Raw genomic sequence first — 13,756 nt, forward strand, 5'->3', positions numbered from 1 at the left:
TCTATAAAGAAACGTTTCTATAAAAACATACCAACATTCACATGCTAAGACCTAAAGGGACAAAAAGTATGTTCTACGTAAAACAACTAAAACAACTTGGGTATTATAAAACGTTGGGCTAAACCCTTTACAACATATATTGAGAAAATGACTTCCAAATAGAAAGACTTGCACATCAAAAGTAGGGTGATAATAATTAAACTAACGTAAAGCTAAATTCAAAGCCGGGTTAAAAACAGCCTTACTTAGTATATGCGTCAAAATAAAGTGGTAATGTTAAATATTAACTTTAACAAGAGGGTCATGATGACCCTGGATCGCTCACCTGAGTAATACGAGCTACATGTTTCACATGTCAAACTGATGATTTTTAGAATTTTTTTTTGAAGATTTTCCGATGTACAATCAAGTAACCCCTTGGGCGGGGCCAATTTTACCCCGGGGTCATGATTTGAATAAAGTTTGTAGAAGTCTACTAGGCAATGTTACATATCAAATATCTAAGATCTAGGCCTTCTGGTTTATTTTAAGAAAATTCTGAAGATTTTTCCATGTACAATCAAGTAACCCCATGGGGCGGGGTCAATTTGACCCCGGGGGTCACTTGATTTGAACAAATTTTGTAGAAGTCTACTAGGCAACGCTACAAGTCAAATATCTAAGATCTAGGCCTTCTGGTTTATTTTGAGAAAAGTTTTGAAGATTTTCCTATGTAAAATCAAGTGACCCCTGGGGCGGGGTCAATTTTGACCCCGGGGGTAATGATCTGAATAAATTTTGTAGAGGTCCACTAGGCAATGCTACATGTGAAATATCTAAGCTCTAGACCTTCTGGTTTATTTTGAGAAAATTTTTGAAGATTATCCTATGTAAAATCAAGTTACCCCTGGGACGGGGTCAATTTTGACCCCGGGGGTCATGATTTGAACAAATTTTGTAGAGGTCTACTAGGCAATGCTTCATGTCAAATATCTAAGCTCTAGGCCTTCTGGTTTATTTTTTAAAAATTTTTGAAGATTTTCCTATAGAAATCTGTGTAAAATCAAGTGACCCCTGGGGCAGAGTCAATTTTGACCCCGGGGTCATGATTTGAATAACTTTAGTAGAGGTCCATTAGGCAATGCTACATGTCAAATATCTAAGCTCTAGGGTTTCTGGTTTTTGAGAATATTTTTTAAGATTTTCCTATGTAAAATCAAGTGACCGCTGGGGCGGGGTCAATTTTGACCCCGGGGTCATGATTTGAACAAATTTGGTAGAGGTCCACTTGGCAATGCTTCACACCAAATATCTGAGCTCTAGGGCTTCTGGTTTTTGAGAAGAAGATTTTTAAAGTTTTTCCTTTCGGTTGCCATGGCAACCAGAGTTCTGCATGGAATTCAATTCTTTGAACAACTTTTGTAGAGCTTCACCCAAGGAACATTTCTGCGAAGTTTGGATGAAATTGGCCTAGCGGTTTATGAGGAGATGTCGTTTAAAGTAAAAGTTTACGGACGACAGATGCCGGATGGTGAGTAATCAGAATAGCTCACCCTGAGCCTTTGGCTCTGGTGAGCTAAAAAGTAGTGAGCTGTACAGAAGGCTATATATGTGGTGAAAAAAAAAATGATGATGTGAACAAGAATTTGCCTCTCAGTGACAGCTTAAACTTTTAGGATAGAAGATAAGACATGATGCTTATGAAAAGCTTAGAACATGCAGGAGACCTCTGATTGTTCTGATATGTAATTTTATTCGTCTTATACACTGGAAAGTGTGTCGACGTTTGGATGGCAGTTGCAGATAAAACATTATCTCATTTAATAATATCAATAATACTGGTTATTTTTGGTGTTGCAAGCAGATCATCACAAAGCTCAACCCTTACCAAACAAAAAGGTAAGTGTTAGTAATTCTTTCACATACTAGTACATTGTAGTACACTGTATGTACGCAGGGACAATATTGAAAATCATGCACACCACACCACAAGAGGATATTGAAGATGGAAGACAATCATAGTGATACAAAAGATCAAGGTCAAGGAGGGACTTCATTTGCAAGAAAACTGAAACTGAACACAGAAACTTAACAAGAGCTGTCAGTGGACAGCGCGCTCGAATATTCTCAGTGCTTGATAGTATAATATAAGCAATGAGTAAAACTTTAACATTACAATACGTATTTTCTCAGTCGAAAAGGGTCCATAATTCAGTCAAAATGCTTGATAGAGTTGCCTCCTCCTTTTTACAGACTAGGGTCATGATGGTTAACAAGTATGCAAAATATGAAAGCAATATCTCAATGGACTTTGAAAATATTTGGGGCGGTACGCAAACTTTAACATTTATTCTAAGTCCAAAAGGGGCCATAATTCAGTCAAAATGCTTGATAGAGTTGCCTCCTCCTTTTTACAGACTGAGGTCATGATGGTAAACAAGTATGCAAAATATGAAAGCAATATCTCAATGAACTTTGAACATATTTGGGGTGGTACGCAAACTTTAACATTTATTCTAAGTCAAAAAGGGGCCATAATTCAGTCAAAATGCTTGACAGAGCTGCCTCCTCCTTTTTACAGACTGGGGTATGATGGTAATCAAGTATGCAAAATATGAAAGCAATATCTCAATGGACTTTGAAAATATTTGGGGTGGTACGCAAAGTTTTACATTTATTCTATGTCGAAAAGGGGCCATAATTCAGTCTAAATGCTTGATAGAGTTGCCTCCTTCTTTTTACAGACTGGGGTCATGATGGTAAACAAGTACGCAAAATATGAAAGCAATATCTTAATGGACTTTGAAAATATTTGGGGCGGTATGCAAACTTTAACATTTATTCTAAGTCTAAAGGGGCCATAATTCAGTCAAAATGCTTGATAGAGTTGCCTCCTCCTTTTTACAGACAGAGGTCATGATGGTAAACAAGTATGCAAAATATGAAAGCAATATCTCAATGAACTTTGAACATATTTGGGGTGGTACGCAAAATTTTACATTTATTCTAAGTCCAAAAGGGGCCATAATTCAGTCAAAATGCTTGATAGAGTTGCCTCCTCCTTTTTACAGACTGAGGTCATGATGGTAAACGAGTATGCAAAATATGAAAGCAATATCTCAATGAACTTTGAACATATTTGGGGTGGTACGCAAACTTTTACATTTATTCTAAGTCGAAAACGGGCCATAATTCAGTCAAAATGCTTGATAGAGTTGCCTTCTTCTTTTTACAGACTGGGGTCATGATAGTAAACAAGTATGCAAAATATGAAAGCAATATCTCAATGGACTTTGAAAATATTTTGGGTGGTACGCAAACTTTAACATTTGTGTGACGCTCACGCTCACGCCGAAGCCGGGGCGAGTAGGATAGCTCCCCTATTCTTCGAATAGTCGAGCTAAAAAAAAAGAAAGCTATTAAAGTCTACAGTAACTGAATGGAGAACTTATACATTTACTATAAGTTCGTCTATCAAGGTTTGGCAGATAGTAACATAAAAGTGCAAAAGAAAACAAAGAACTGTGTTAACAGCAACACATACCTGTAGTATGATCTAAAATGCTCTAATGAGAACTTACATCTGCCTTCCATCACTGACTTACTACACATACAGTATTTGTAAAAAATATCATAGTTAATGTTAGTATACTGCCATTCAAATTGTCAATAGCAATCATAATTATATACAAGAGGGCCATGATGTCCCTATATATCGCTCACCAGAGTTTATCTTGCCTACTGACCTAGTTTTTTACCCCACATGAGCCAGTTTCGAATTTAATCTAGAGATTATCAAGACACACATTCTGATTAAGTTTCATAAAGATTGATTCACAACTGTAGCCTTTAGAGTGTTCACAAACTTTGCCTTTGATTTGACCATGTGACCTACTTTTTGAACCTGAATGACCCAGATTAAATCCTTACCTAGAGATCATCAAGACAAACATTCTGACCAAGTTTCATAAAGATTGAGTCACAACTGTGACCTATAGAGTGTTCACAAGCTTTTGCTTTGATCTGACCTACTGACCTACTTTTTGACCCTGCATGACCCAGTTTCAAATCTGACCTAGAGATCATCAAGGCAAACATTCTGACAGAGTTTCATAAATATTGGGTCACAACTGTGACCTCTGGAGTATTCACAAGCTTTTCCTTTGATCTGGCCTACTGACCTAGTTTTTGACCCCACATGACCCAAATTCAAACCTGACCTAGAGATCATCAAGACAAACATTCTGACAAAATTTCATAAAGATTGAGTCAGAACATTGGCCTCTAAAGTGTTCACAAGCTCTTCCTTTGGTCTGGTCTACTGACCTAGTTTTAGACCCAACATGACACAGATTTGAATTGGCCTAGAGATCATCAAGACAAACATTCTGACCAAGTTTCATAAAGATTGGGTCACAACTGTGGCCTCTAGGGTGTTCCCAAGCTTTTCCTTTAATTTGACCGGGTGACCTAGTTTTTGACCCCACATGACCCAGATTCAAACTTGATCTATAGATAATCAAGACAAACATTCTGACTAACTCTAATGAGTTTCAAACTTGAATTGTGGTCTCTAGAGTGTTGACAAGATTTCCCTTTGATCTGGCCTTGTGACCTAGTTTTTGACCCCACATGACCCAGTTTCAAACTTGACCTAGAAATCATTAAAAGAAACATTCTGACCCAGTTTCAAAAAGATTGGGTCACAACTGTGGCCTCTAGGGTGTTCCCAAGCTTTTCCTTTGATTTGCACGGGTGACCTAGTTTTTGACCCAACATGACCCAGATTTGAACTTGACCTAGAAATCATCAAGACAAATATTCTGACCAAGTTCATAAAGATTTGGTCACAAATTTGGCGTCTAGAGTGTTCACAAGCTTTTCCTTTGATCCTGCCTACTGACCTAGTTTTTGATCCAATATGACCCAGTTTTAAACTCGACCTAGAGATCATCAAGACAAACATTCTGACCAAGTTTCATATACATTGGATTACAAATGTGGCCTCTAGAAGGTTCACAAGCTTTTCCTTTTATCTGGCCTACTGACCTAGTTTTTGACCCAACATGACCCAGATTCGAACTTGCCCTAGAGATTATCAAGACAAACATTCTGCCCAAATTTCATAAAGATTGGGTCACAACTGTGGTCTCTATAGTGTTCACAAGCTTTTCCTTTGATCTGACCGGGTGACCTAGTTTTTGACCCCACATGACCCAGATTCGAACTGACCTATAGATAATCAAGACAATCATTCTTACTAATTCTAATGAGTTTCAAACTTGAACTGTGGTCTCTAGAGTGTTGACAAGATTTTCCTTTTATCTGGCCTAGTGACTTAGTTTTTTTGACCCAGTTTCAAATTTGACCTAGAAATCATTAAGACAAACATTCTGACCCAGTTTCAAAAAGATTGAGTCACAACTGTGGCCTCTAAAGTATTCACAAGCTTTTCCTTTGATTTGACCGGGTGACCTAGTTTTTGAACCCACATGACTCAGTTTCGAATCTGGCCTAGAGATCATCAAGACAAACATTTTGACCAAGTTTCATAAAGACTGGGACACAAATTTGGCCTCTAGACTGTTCACAACCTTTTCCTTTGATCTGCCCTACTGACCTAGTTTTTAAACCAACATGACCCAATTTCGAACTTGACCTAGAAATCATCAAGACAAACATTCTGACCAAGTTTCATAAAGATTGGATACAACTGTGACCTCTAAAGTATTCACAAGCTTTTCCTTTGATCTGGCCTACTGACCTAGTTTTTGACCCAACATGACCCAGTTTCGAATTTGGCCTAGAGATCATCAAGACAAACATTCCGATCAAGTTTCATAAAGACTGGGACACAAATGTGGCCTCTAGACTGTTCACAAGCTTTTCCTTTGATCTGCCCTACTGACCTAGTTTTTGACCCCACATGATCCAGTTTCAAATTTGACCTAGAGATCAACAAGACAAACATTCTGACCAAGTTTCATAAAGATTGAGTCACAAATATGGCCTCTAGAGTGTTCACAAGCTTTTCCTTTGATCTAGCCTACTGACCTAGTTTTTGACCCAACAAGATCCAGTTTCGAACTTGACCTAGAGATCATTAAGACAAACATTCTGGCCCAGTTTCAAAAAGATTGAGTCACAACTGTGGCCTCTAAAGTATTCACAAGCTTTTCCTTTGATTTGACCGGGTGACCTAGTTTTTAAACCAACATGACCCAGTTTCGAACTTGACCTAGAGATCATCGACACTAACATTCTGACCAAGTTTCATAAAGATTGGATCACAAATGTGGCCTCTAGAGTGTTCACAAGGCAAATGTTGACGGACGACGCACTGACGCACGACGGATGCCGACGGACTATGACTGGTCACTATAGCTCACCTTGACCACTTTGTGCTCTGGTGAGCTAGTAATTCCTCTTTAATTAACCTTAATTATACATTTTTCTACATATCGTAACACTTTCCAAAAACCTGACGTGTGTGCAATAACCAAAGTTACGTTTAGGTATATCATGAACAATTCATGTAACGACAATAACGTGCCTTCAGTTGTTACTCGCACTCTTAAATAAGTGTACATAATATCATTCCACCGAAAGGTCTTGCGATTAATATCGCTCGTATTTTACATTAAATTTTTTATTTAATCAAATCAAATGTTAAAATTATCTAATGTTAATGATTATTAACGTCTGTTTTCTTTTTCCGACTCTTTTATTGTATTTCGGAACAGAGAATCTTGGTATACTTCACCTAAATTGATATGCAGTGATTTGTGTAATAAATGGACAGACATGCCGTTTTTGAAAAGCAACTGCACATAAAGTAATAAAAATCTACTTTACTTTAAAGTCCAATACAAAAATTACAAACCCTTCAATAACTCTTGTGAAATGTTATCCGAAGTAGGGTCACACTGGTGTGGTATACATTTCAAGTCTGATGCTTCCTGGCAAGGTGATCCTGTTGGACAAACTGCCAGCTCTTGAATGTAACCTTTTCTTACATCACACCTGCATTTATAATTCGTATAGTACCTCTCAACTCTCCTTTCGTAGTCGCAATTAATTTGCCAAACATTCCTGTCGCATTGAATTTTCTCTTTTGGACATTTATAGTATGTACTAGACAATTTCAATTCATAAGGATTGTAAAAATTTTCATTATCACAGTATCGACAAACTACAATTGCTGTCTTTTCGTGCCCTGCTGGAAAAACTATTCTTGGCTCTTTGCCTGAAATGATGTCATAGTCAAACTTATTATAAAAATATGTATAACAATATACCTATGGGACAAAACCTAATTAAATTATCACTTAATATGTTGATAACAGAATTTCTTTTTATTAATTTGTGTCTCCTTTTTATAGATCTATATCAACATGTTTTTATGATAGAAATAAATCAGACTTTCTTGCAGTCAATCAATTCTTTGCTGTGGAAGTGAATCAAATATAAAGCAGCCAGCATGCAAAAAAATGTTGGTGAGCCTTTTCTACTTTTATCTTTATCGAGTGAACAGATTTTAGATATTTTAAATGATTTTGAACGGACAATATACAAAACAAGAGCTGTCTGATGACAGCGCGTTCGACTATTCGAACAATTGATTGAAGAATGGGGTCAAAATATTTCTACAGATATTCAGACAAAAGAAAAAAATACATTAGACAAACAATGTTCCTGTATTTGTGGATTTCGATAAGTCTTGCACTAAATGGCAATGTGTGAACCAATTTCAAAGTCCAAAAAGGGCCATTATTCAGCCAAAATAGTTGTCAGAGTTATGTACTCTTGCCTACAGATGGAAATCATGATGATAAACTTTGAAGTGTTCAAAGTTTAAAAGCCATATGTCAAATAGTTTGGGCAAAATGTGGACTTGTATGAAATCAGAACCAATTTCCAAGTCCAAAAAGGGCAATAATTCAGCCAAAATATATGACAGAGTTATGTACTCTTTCCTACAGATAGAGACTATTATACTGAACAAGTGATAAAAGTTTCAAAGCCATATGTCAAACACTTTACACAAAATATGAACTGGTACGAAAAACTTAACCAAGATTTCTAAGTCAAAAGGGGCCATAATTCAGCCAAAATCCTTGATGAAGTTATGTACTCTTGCCTATAACTGGACATGGTGATGGTAAACAAGTGTTGAAAGTTTCAAAGCTTTACCTTCAAAGACTTTGTCAAAATATGAACTGGTACGAAAAACTTAACCCAGATTTCCAAGTCAAAAAGGGCCATAATTCAGCCAAAATCCTCGATGGAGTTATGTGCTCTTGCCCATAACTGGATATGGTGATGGTAAACAAGTGTTGAAAGTTTCAAAGCTTTATCTCAAAAGACTTTGTCAAAATATGAACTGGTACGAAAAACTTAACCAAGATTTCTAAGTCAAAAGGGGCCATAATTCAGCCAAAATCCTTGACGGAGTTATGTACTCTTGCCTATAACTGGACATGGTGATGGTAAACAAGTGTTGAAAGTTTCAAAGCTTTATCTCAAAAGACTTTGTCAAAATATGAACTGGTACGAAAAACTTAACCATGATTTCTAAGTCAAAAGGGGCCATAATTCAGACAAAATCCCTGATGGAGTTATGTGCTCTTGCCTATAACTGGCCATGGTGATGGTAAACAAGTGCTGAAAGTTTCAAAGCTTTATCTCAAAAGACTTTGTCAAAATGTGGACTGGTACGAAGAACTTAACCAAGGTGTGACGCCCACGCCGACGCCGTGGTGAGTAGGATAGCTCTACTTATTCTTCGAATAGTCGAGCTAAAAATGCCCGTACTGTTTGATTTTAAGACATCTACGATAAAGACAATTACCACGTTCGCAACGCACTGGCTCGGCACATGCTTCTACATATTCTCCTGTGGTGTTATCCTTAGCACAATGATAGGTCAGCCCATCTGTGCAGTTCATATATAACCTGTTCTTTTCCCAATCTTCTTTGTACGGGGGACAAAGACCATGACAGGCTACATCATAAAACAGTCTCACTTCACACGGTGCCCTTCTCAATCTGCCTACAGAAATTACTCAGTTAAATGCATACACAAAAATGGACTTGAAAGGGGAAGATTAAGGACGTAAAAATACTGGACAACGTAAGCTTTGATAATGTAATATAGCACATAGATTATGTATTTAGCAATTTTAGAAGTTTACGGATTTTTCGACATAAATAATACTTTCTAAATTTAGAGTTAAAGGGTAGTTACATTTTTGCAAGTGTTGGATAAAAAAGATAATACACTGATAGTATCAGTAGCTGAAATATTTATATACCATGCACTGTAGTACTATAAGATCCGCTGCTGCCGTATCCTTGCTTCTGTTTCATGTAGTAGGGAACTGGTACAGAATTGCAAGAGGTAATCAATGTTATTCCTAGAAAAATCAGAGTCTGGAAAAGATCAAGGTGAAAATTAGATCCAGCTTTCATTGTGTATAAATAATATCTATGCATAATTTATACTTGTATAGATCTAGTATATATAATACGAAGGAAAAGGGTATGCCAACCTTCCGTCATTATAATAATGTACATATTGTCCTGTTTCAGTTGATTTAAACTTTATTCAGACAGCATACAAAGAGCATTTACCTTACAAAAGTATAAAATACCAGAAAGAAATCACATTAAACAAGTAGTGAACAGACAGTTGTGGATGTTAGGAAATGAGTAACTGACTTTTTTAAGAAATGCTAGCATGTCATGTCACCACGGCCATGGTGATTTTCAAGTACACATCAACAAATTTAACATACATAGCTAACACATTACAGACATAAACTCAGATATTTACATAAGTGCTAAATTTCAAGTTTGTTGATAAAAGTCAATGTCATTTAATTTCATACAAAGAAGTATAAAATACTTTAGGTTTAAGTCACAAATTGAGCTTTAAAGGTTAAATCTGTCCGTCATATTTAGTGTTCGGAGTATAACTTATTCGCCATTCAAGATCTTGGAATATAGGAAGGTGGTGATGAGATATTGTCTCATCCTCATCTACCTATATGCCAAGTTTAAAATCAATACATACAACGGTTATAAAGTTCTGCTCCGAACTAGAATTATGACTGATGAACGGACAGACGCACACGCCATCATATAATATGTCCGTTTTTTGTTTCAAAACGGGCGTATAGGATGGCAAAACTGACACAAAACGGGCGCATATGTTATGCGGTGTTATGATATTCAAGTATGATAGCATGAAATATGAATTATTACATGTTTCTTTTCAGTAAGTTATCGACATATTAGAATGAAATATATCCGGAATTTTCCCATTGAAAAAATGTCAACTATATTAAGCAGACTTACATGAAATCTATAATGGTGGTACTATAAGATACAGAGGGAATAGGAAAATAACAAGTGACCAATGGTGAAATAAAAACATCTGTTCAGATATCAGTCCATACATATTGTACACGAATCCATTACAGACAAGTTTTATTTGTACTCACTGGTTCCAAGCATCTGAATAACCCAAACCATTGTCTTACTTGTTTCAATATCGGTCCCTTAGAACTGGAGATATCGAGTTTCAGCTATATATAAATTATGGTAACAATATTTTGGAAAATGACGCAATATTACTTTTTTAGATTATAGTATGCTCAAAGAGCACATAACATCATTTAACATGAAGGCCTTGTTGGTGTGCGCAACGCTTGTTTCATGTAGATGTAACTCCAGTAATTAATTATTATGCCGCAATTATTTAGTATAAATATATTGCACAATAACAGCTTATTTAAACACAATAAACACATTCTTAAATTCTGAAGGAAAAAAAGGCATAAATCATGAAATATTCATGCCAGAGCGACGATATAATACTGTGTTCACACTAGCAGATCCGTTTTATTTTTATCAGGCACTAATATAATCTTACATGATATGAAGATAAAGCAAATCCACTACGTATTAGAATAATAAATAAAAAGCCGGGACCAAAGTGAATAAGTAATTTCTCTTTATACTTCACAAAGTAGAACTTAAACGGTACTGAATTGATGGAAAGGATTTCTGAATGTTTGTGAAAATGGGTTTCAAAACTTTGAGATATACCCTTTTTATTATCGATTCACAGATTATAATCTTGGTCAAAACTTCGTTGCAAATACCAACACAGAGTGATGCCATTTCCAGCCAGTCATGTCCCGCTTTTAAAGGAGTAGTGTGCATTAGAGAGATAGATTATCAGAAATTATTGACTCAACAAATACAATTCAATATTTTTATATGTTATAGTCAAAACAGGCAATCAGTTTAATTCCAAAGGCGTCTTCACTTGAAAAATAAAAAGGTGACTATAGCACTGCTTTCTTCCAAGAAAATGTCAGGTAAAGCCAATGGCACACAATGGAAGTTCTATCAAAAATGTTACATGTAAGAAATTCTCCGATCTAAATTTGGTACCTGATTTCATATAATAAATATACAGTTAAGCTGTCCAGACAGCTGTCAATTAGCAACTGATAAATGGAACTGACAGCAAAATTGTAGGAAAAAATAGGACCTGTTCTATTCTTCTTGCCTCCTTTTATCTGGGTGATGTCCATTAGTTGGGGTATTAATTCCCACTTTGATCTTAAAGCTTTGACTGTGTGTCATGCATCTAAAGCATTGTGTTGTTTTTTGTGTGTCACATAAAAAGTAATCAAACTAAAGTTTGCAATGATATATAAACCAGTAGAAAGCATTGGACATGGTATCACAGTGTTACAATATATTGTGTGCATAAGTGTCTTTTTATACCTATCATATTTAAGTATTCAATTACTCTTGATATGTTGCACAGTCGTAACTATCATCTTATCCCCATGAATCAGAGGAGGAGGACGAAATGACTTCAGACGCATTGTCTGTTTTAAAATCGTTTCACAGAAGATACGTATCGCCCGGGCTCGATAAACGCATTGGTTGAGAGGGCCAAGACGCTTTCCTACGGAGGTGAAGGCTCCGGGCTTGATCTTTGGCTACACCCTTTGCGTTGTGTCCTTGGGCAAGGCACTTCATCACGACTGCCTCAGTGGACCCAGCTGTAAATGGGTACCAGCAAATTGCTTGGGGTAAGGTATAGTTGGTTTTAACTGTTCTTAAAATACAGAGCTTATGTTCATTGTTTCATAAAGCGACTGTAAATAAAAAAAATTTATTTGTCAAAAGTAGGTTACAGCATATAGATAAGAAATATTCTATAAGTAGGTGATTACATACTGAGTTATTTGAAAAAGTTTGTATTATCTAAAACTTGTATAAAGCCCTGACCCTTGCCATGTTAGATTTCTTTAAAGAAATTGTCTGTCCTTCAATTCGAACAGTACTATGGAGAGATTAAAAGATGTTTACCGAAAAATACTGACCAATAGGCGTAAAAACAGCGCAGATCTTGATCAAACTGCACTGCAGTGCAGGCTAATCAAGATCTACACTGGTCTCAATGGCAGAAACCAATTGTGTTAAACAAAACAAGGATCAAAGCAATACCATAGTATAATAAGTACTATTGAGCTACATAAAGGTAAATAATTCCTACAAGCATAATAAGCTAATCAAAACACAGTTATTCATCTTTCTTGTTTACAAGTAATACCTACTTCTTATAACCTTAATAAAGAACAAAAATAAAAGATACCAGATCGGCATGAGAGGCTATGCAAAAAAGCACGAGAGAATAAAAAGGGGGGGGGGGGGGGGGGGGGGAGAGAAGGGACAGAAACAAAGTAGGGGTTGGTGGTGCAGCACTGGGGAGATTTCGAAATGAGCTGTACAAAAAAAGATTAGTTGTCTAATGAAAGCAGAGATAGACAATCACTCCATTTTACATTGAATTTGTTTAAATTGTTTTCTTTCTTAGCGTTAAAGTGTTCAAGTTTCAATAGCATTTTCATTTGTGTTTTGAATAACTGAAAGCTTGGAAATATGTTTCTAGTTCGACATTGATATATAATAAATTTCGCATTTAGTAATATGTTCATTAATGCAATGCTAAATTTTTCGTTACCTAGAATAATATCTGTCTTTGACCATTCAGTGGAAATATTCGGACAAGTTTCGTTTATCCATCTTTTGACCTCAGTCCAGTATAAGTTACTATAACGGCAATCATAAAATAAATGTTGTAAAGTTTCAGTTTCTGTATTACAGAAAGAACATAACGAATCATTTCTTAAACCCATGTTTTGGAAAGAGTAATTTGTTGCAATGATTCTATGATTCAGTCTGAATTGAAACCATTGCAACTTTGTATCTTTATTTACAATGAAAGGGAATTTATATATATATATTTCCAGTTAAAAAGCGCATTTAAATTTAATTTATCAGTCCATTTTCTCCTTGAAGAGAGGATTATTTTTGGCCTGGCAAGTAGGGAAGCATAGATTTTTCTACATCCTTTTATTTGACTATTAATTATTTTTACTGCAAATGGTTGTAAAGGTGAGGTTTCCCTTCTTGCATAATGTGGAAATCTAACCTTGTCAATGAAATCTCTTATTGATGCGATAATACTTTGGTATTGTAAAAATTTGTTCTGACTTCATATTTATCAATAAAATCATTATACAACAGAAAATTTCCATTTCTATCTAGAAAATCATTAACTAATAAAACTCCTTTCCTTATAAACATGGGATAGTGAAAACTAACACCACCAGTTTTAAAATTACTGCTGTGCCATACTGGCTGTGCACAAAAATCATAAAATTCATTCCATATTTACTATAGGTTT

The 13,756-nt window shown here is 35.8% G+C and overlaps 3 protein-coding genes across 4 annotated transcripts in view; all 3 read right to left on the reverse strand.

Moving 5' to 3' along the window:
* Nucleotides 1–13,756, reverse strand: part of LOC123530255 (calpain-B-like) — a 242,053-nt gene that overhangs the window by 151,445 nt on the left and 76,852 nt on the right. The gene's annotated exons all lie outside the window — the stretch shown is intronic.
* Nucleotides 1–13,756, reverse strand: part of LOC123530206 (uncharacterized) — a 273,691-nt gene that overhangs the window by 76,895 nt on the left and 183,040 nt on the right. The gene's annotated exons all lie outside the window — the stretch shown is intronic.
* Nucleotides 1–13,756, reverse strand: part of LOC123530163 (uncharacterized) — a 50,662-nt gene that overhangs the window by 3,117 nt on the left and 33,789 nt on the right. The window contains exons 3-5 of the mRNA XM_053517595.1: nucleotides 9,294–9,411; nucleotides 8,831–9,031; nucleotides 6,863–7,225 (exon numbers count right to left, since the gene is read on the reverse strand). Of these exons, the coding sequence (XP_053373570.1) occupies nucleotides 6,863–7,225; nucleotides 8,831–9,031; nucleotides 9,294–9,411 (682 nt within the window). The remainder of the gene's footprint in view (nucleotides 1–6,862; nucleotides 7,226–8,830; nucleotides 9,032–9,293; nucleotides 9,412–13,756) is intronic.

This window comes from Mercenaria mercenaria, chromosome 1 (genome assembly GCF_021730395.1).
Source record: "Mercenaria mercenaria strain notata chromosome 1, MADL_Memer_1, whole genome shotgun sequence".
Lineage (NCBI taxonomy): Eukaryota > Metazoa > Mollusca > Bivalvia > Venerida > Veneridae > Mercenaria > Mercenaria mercenaria.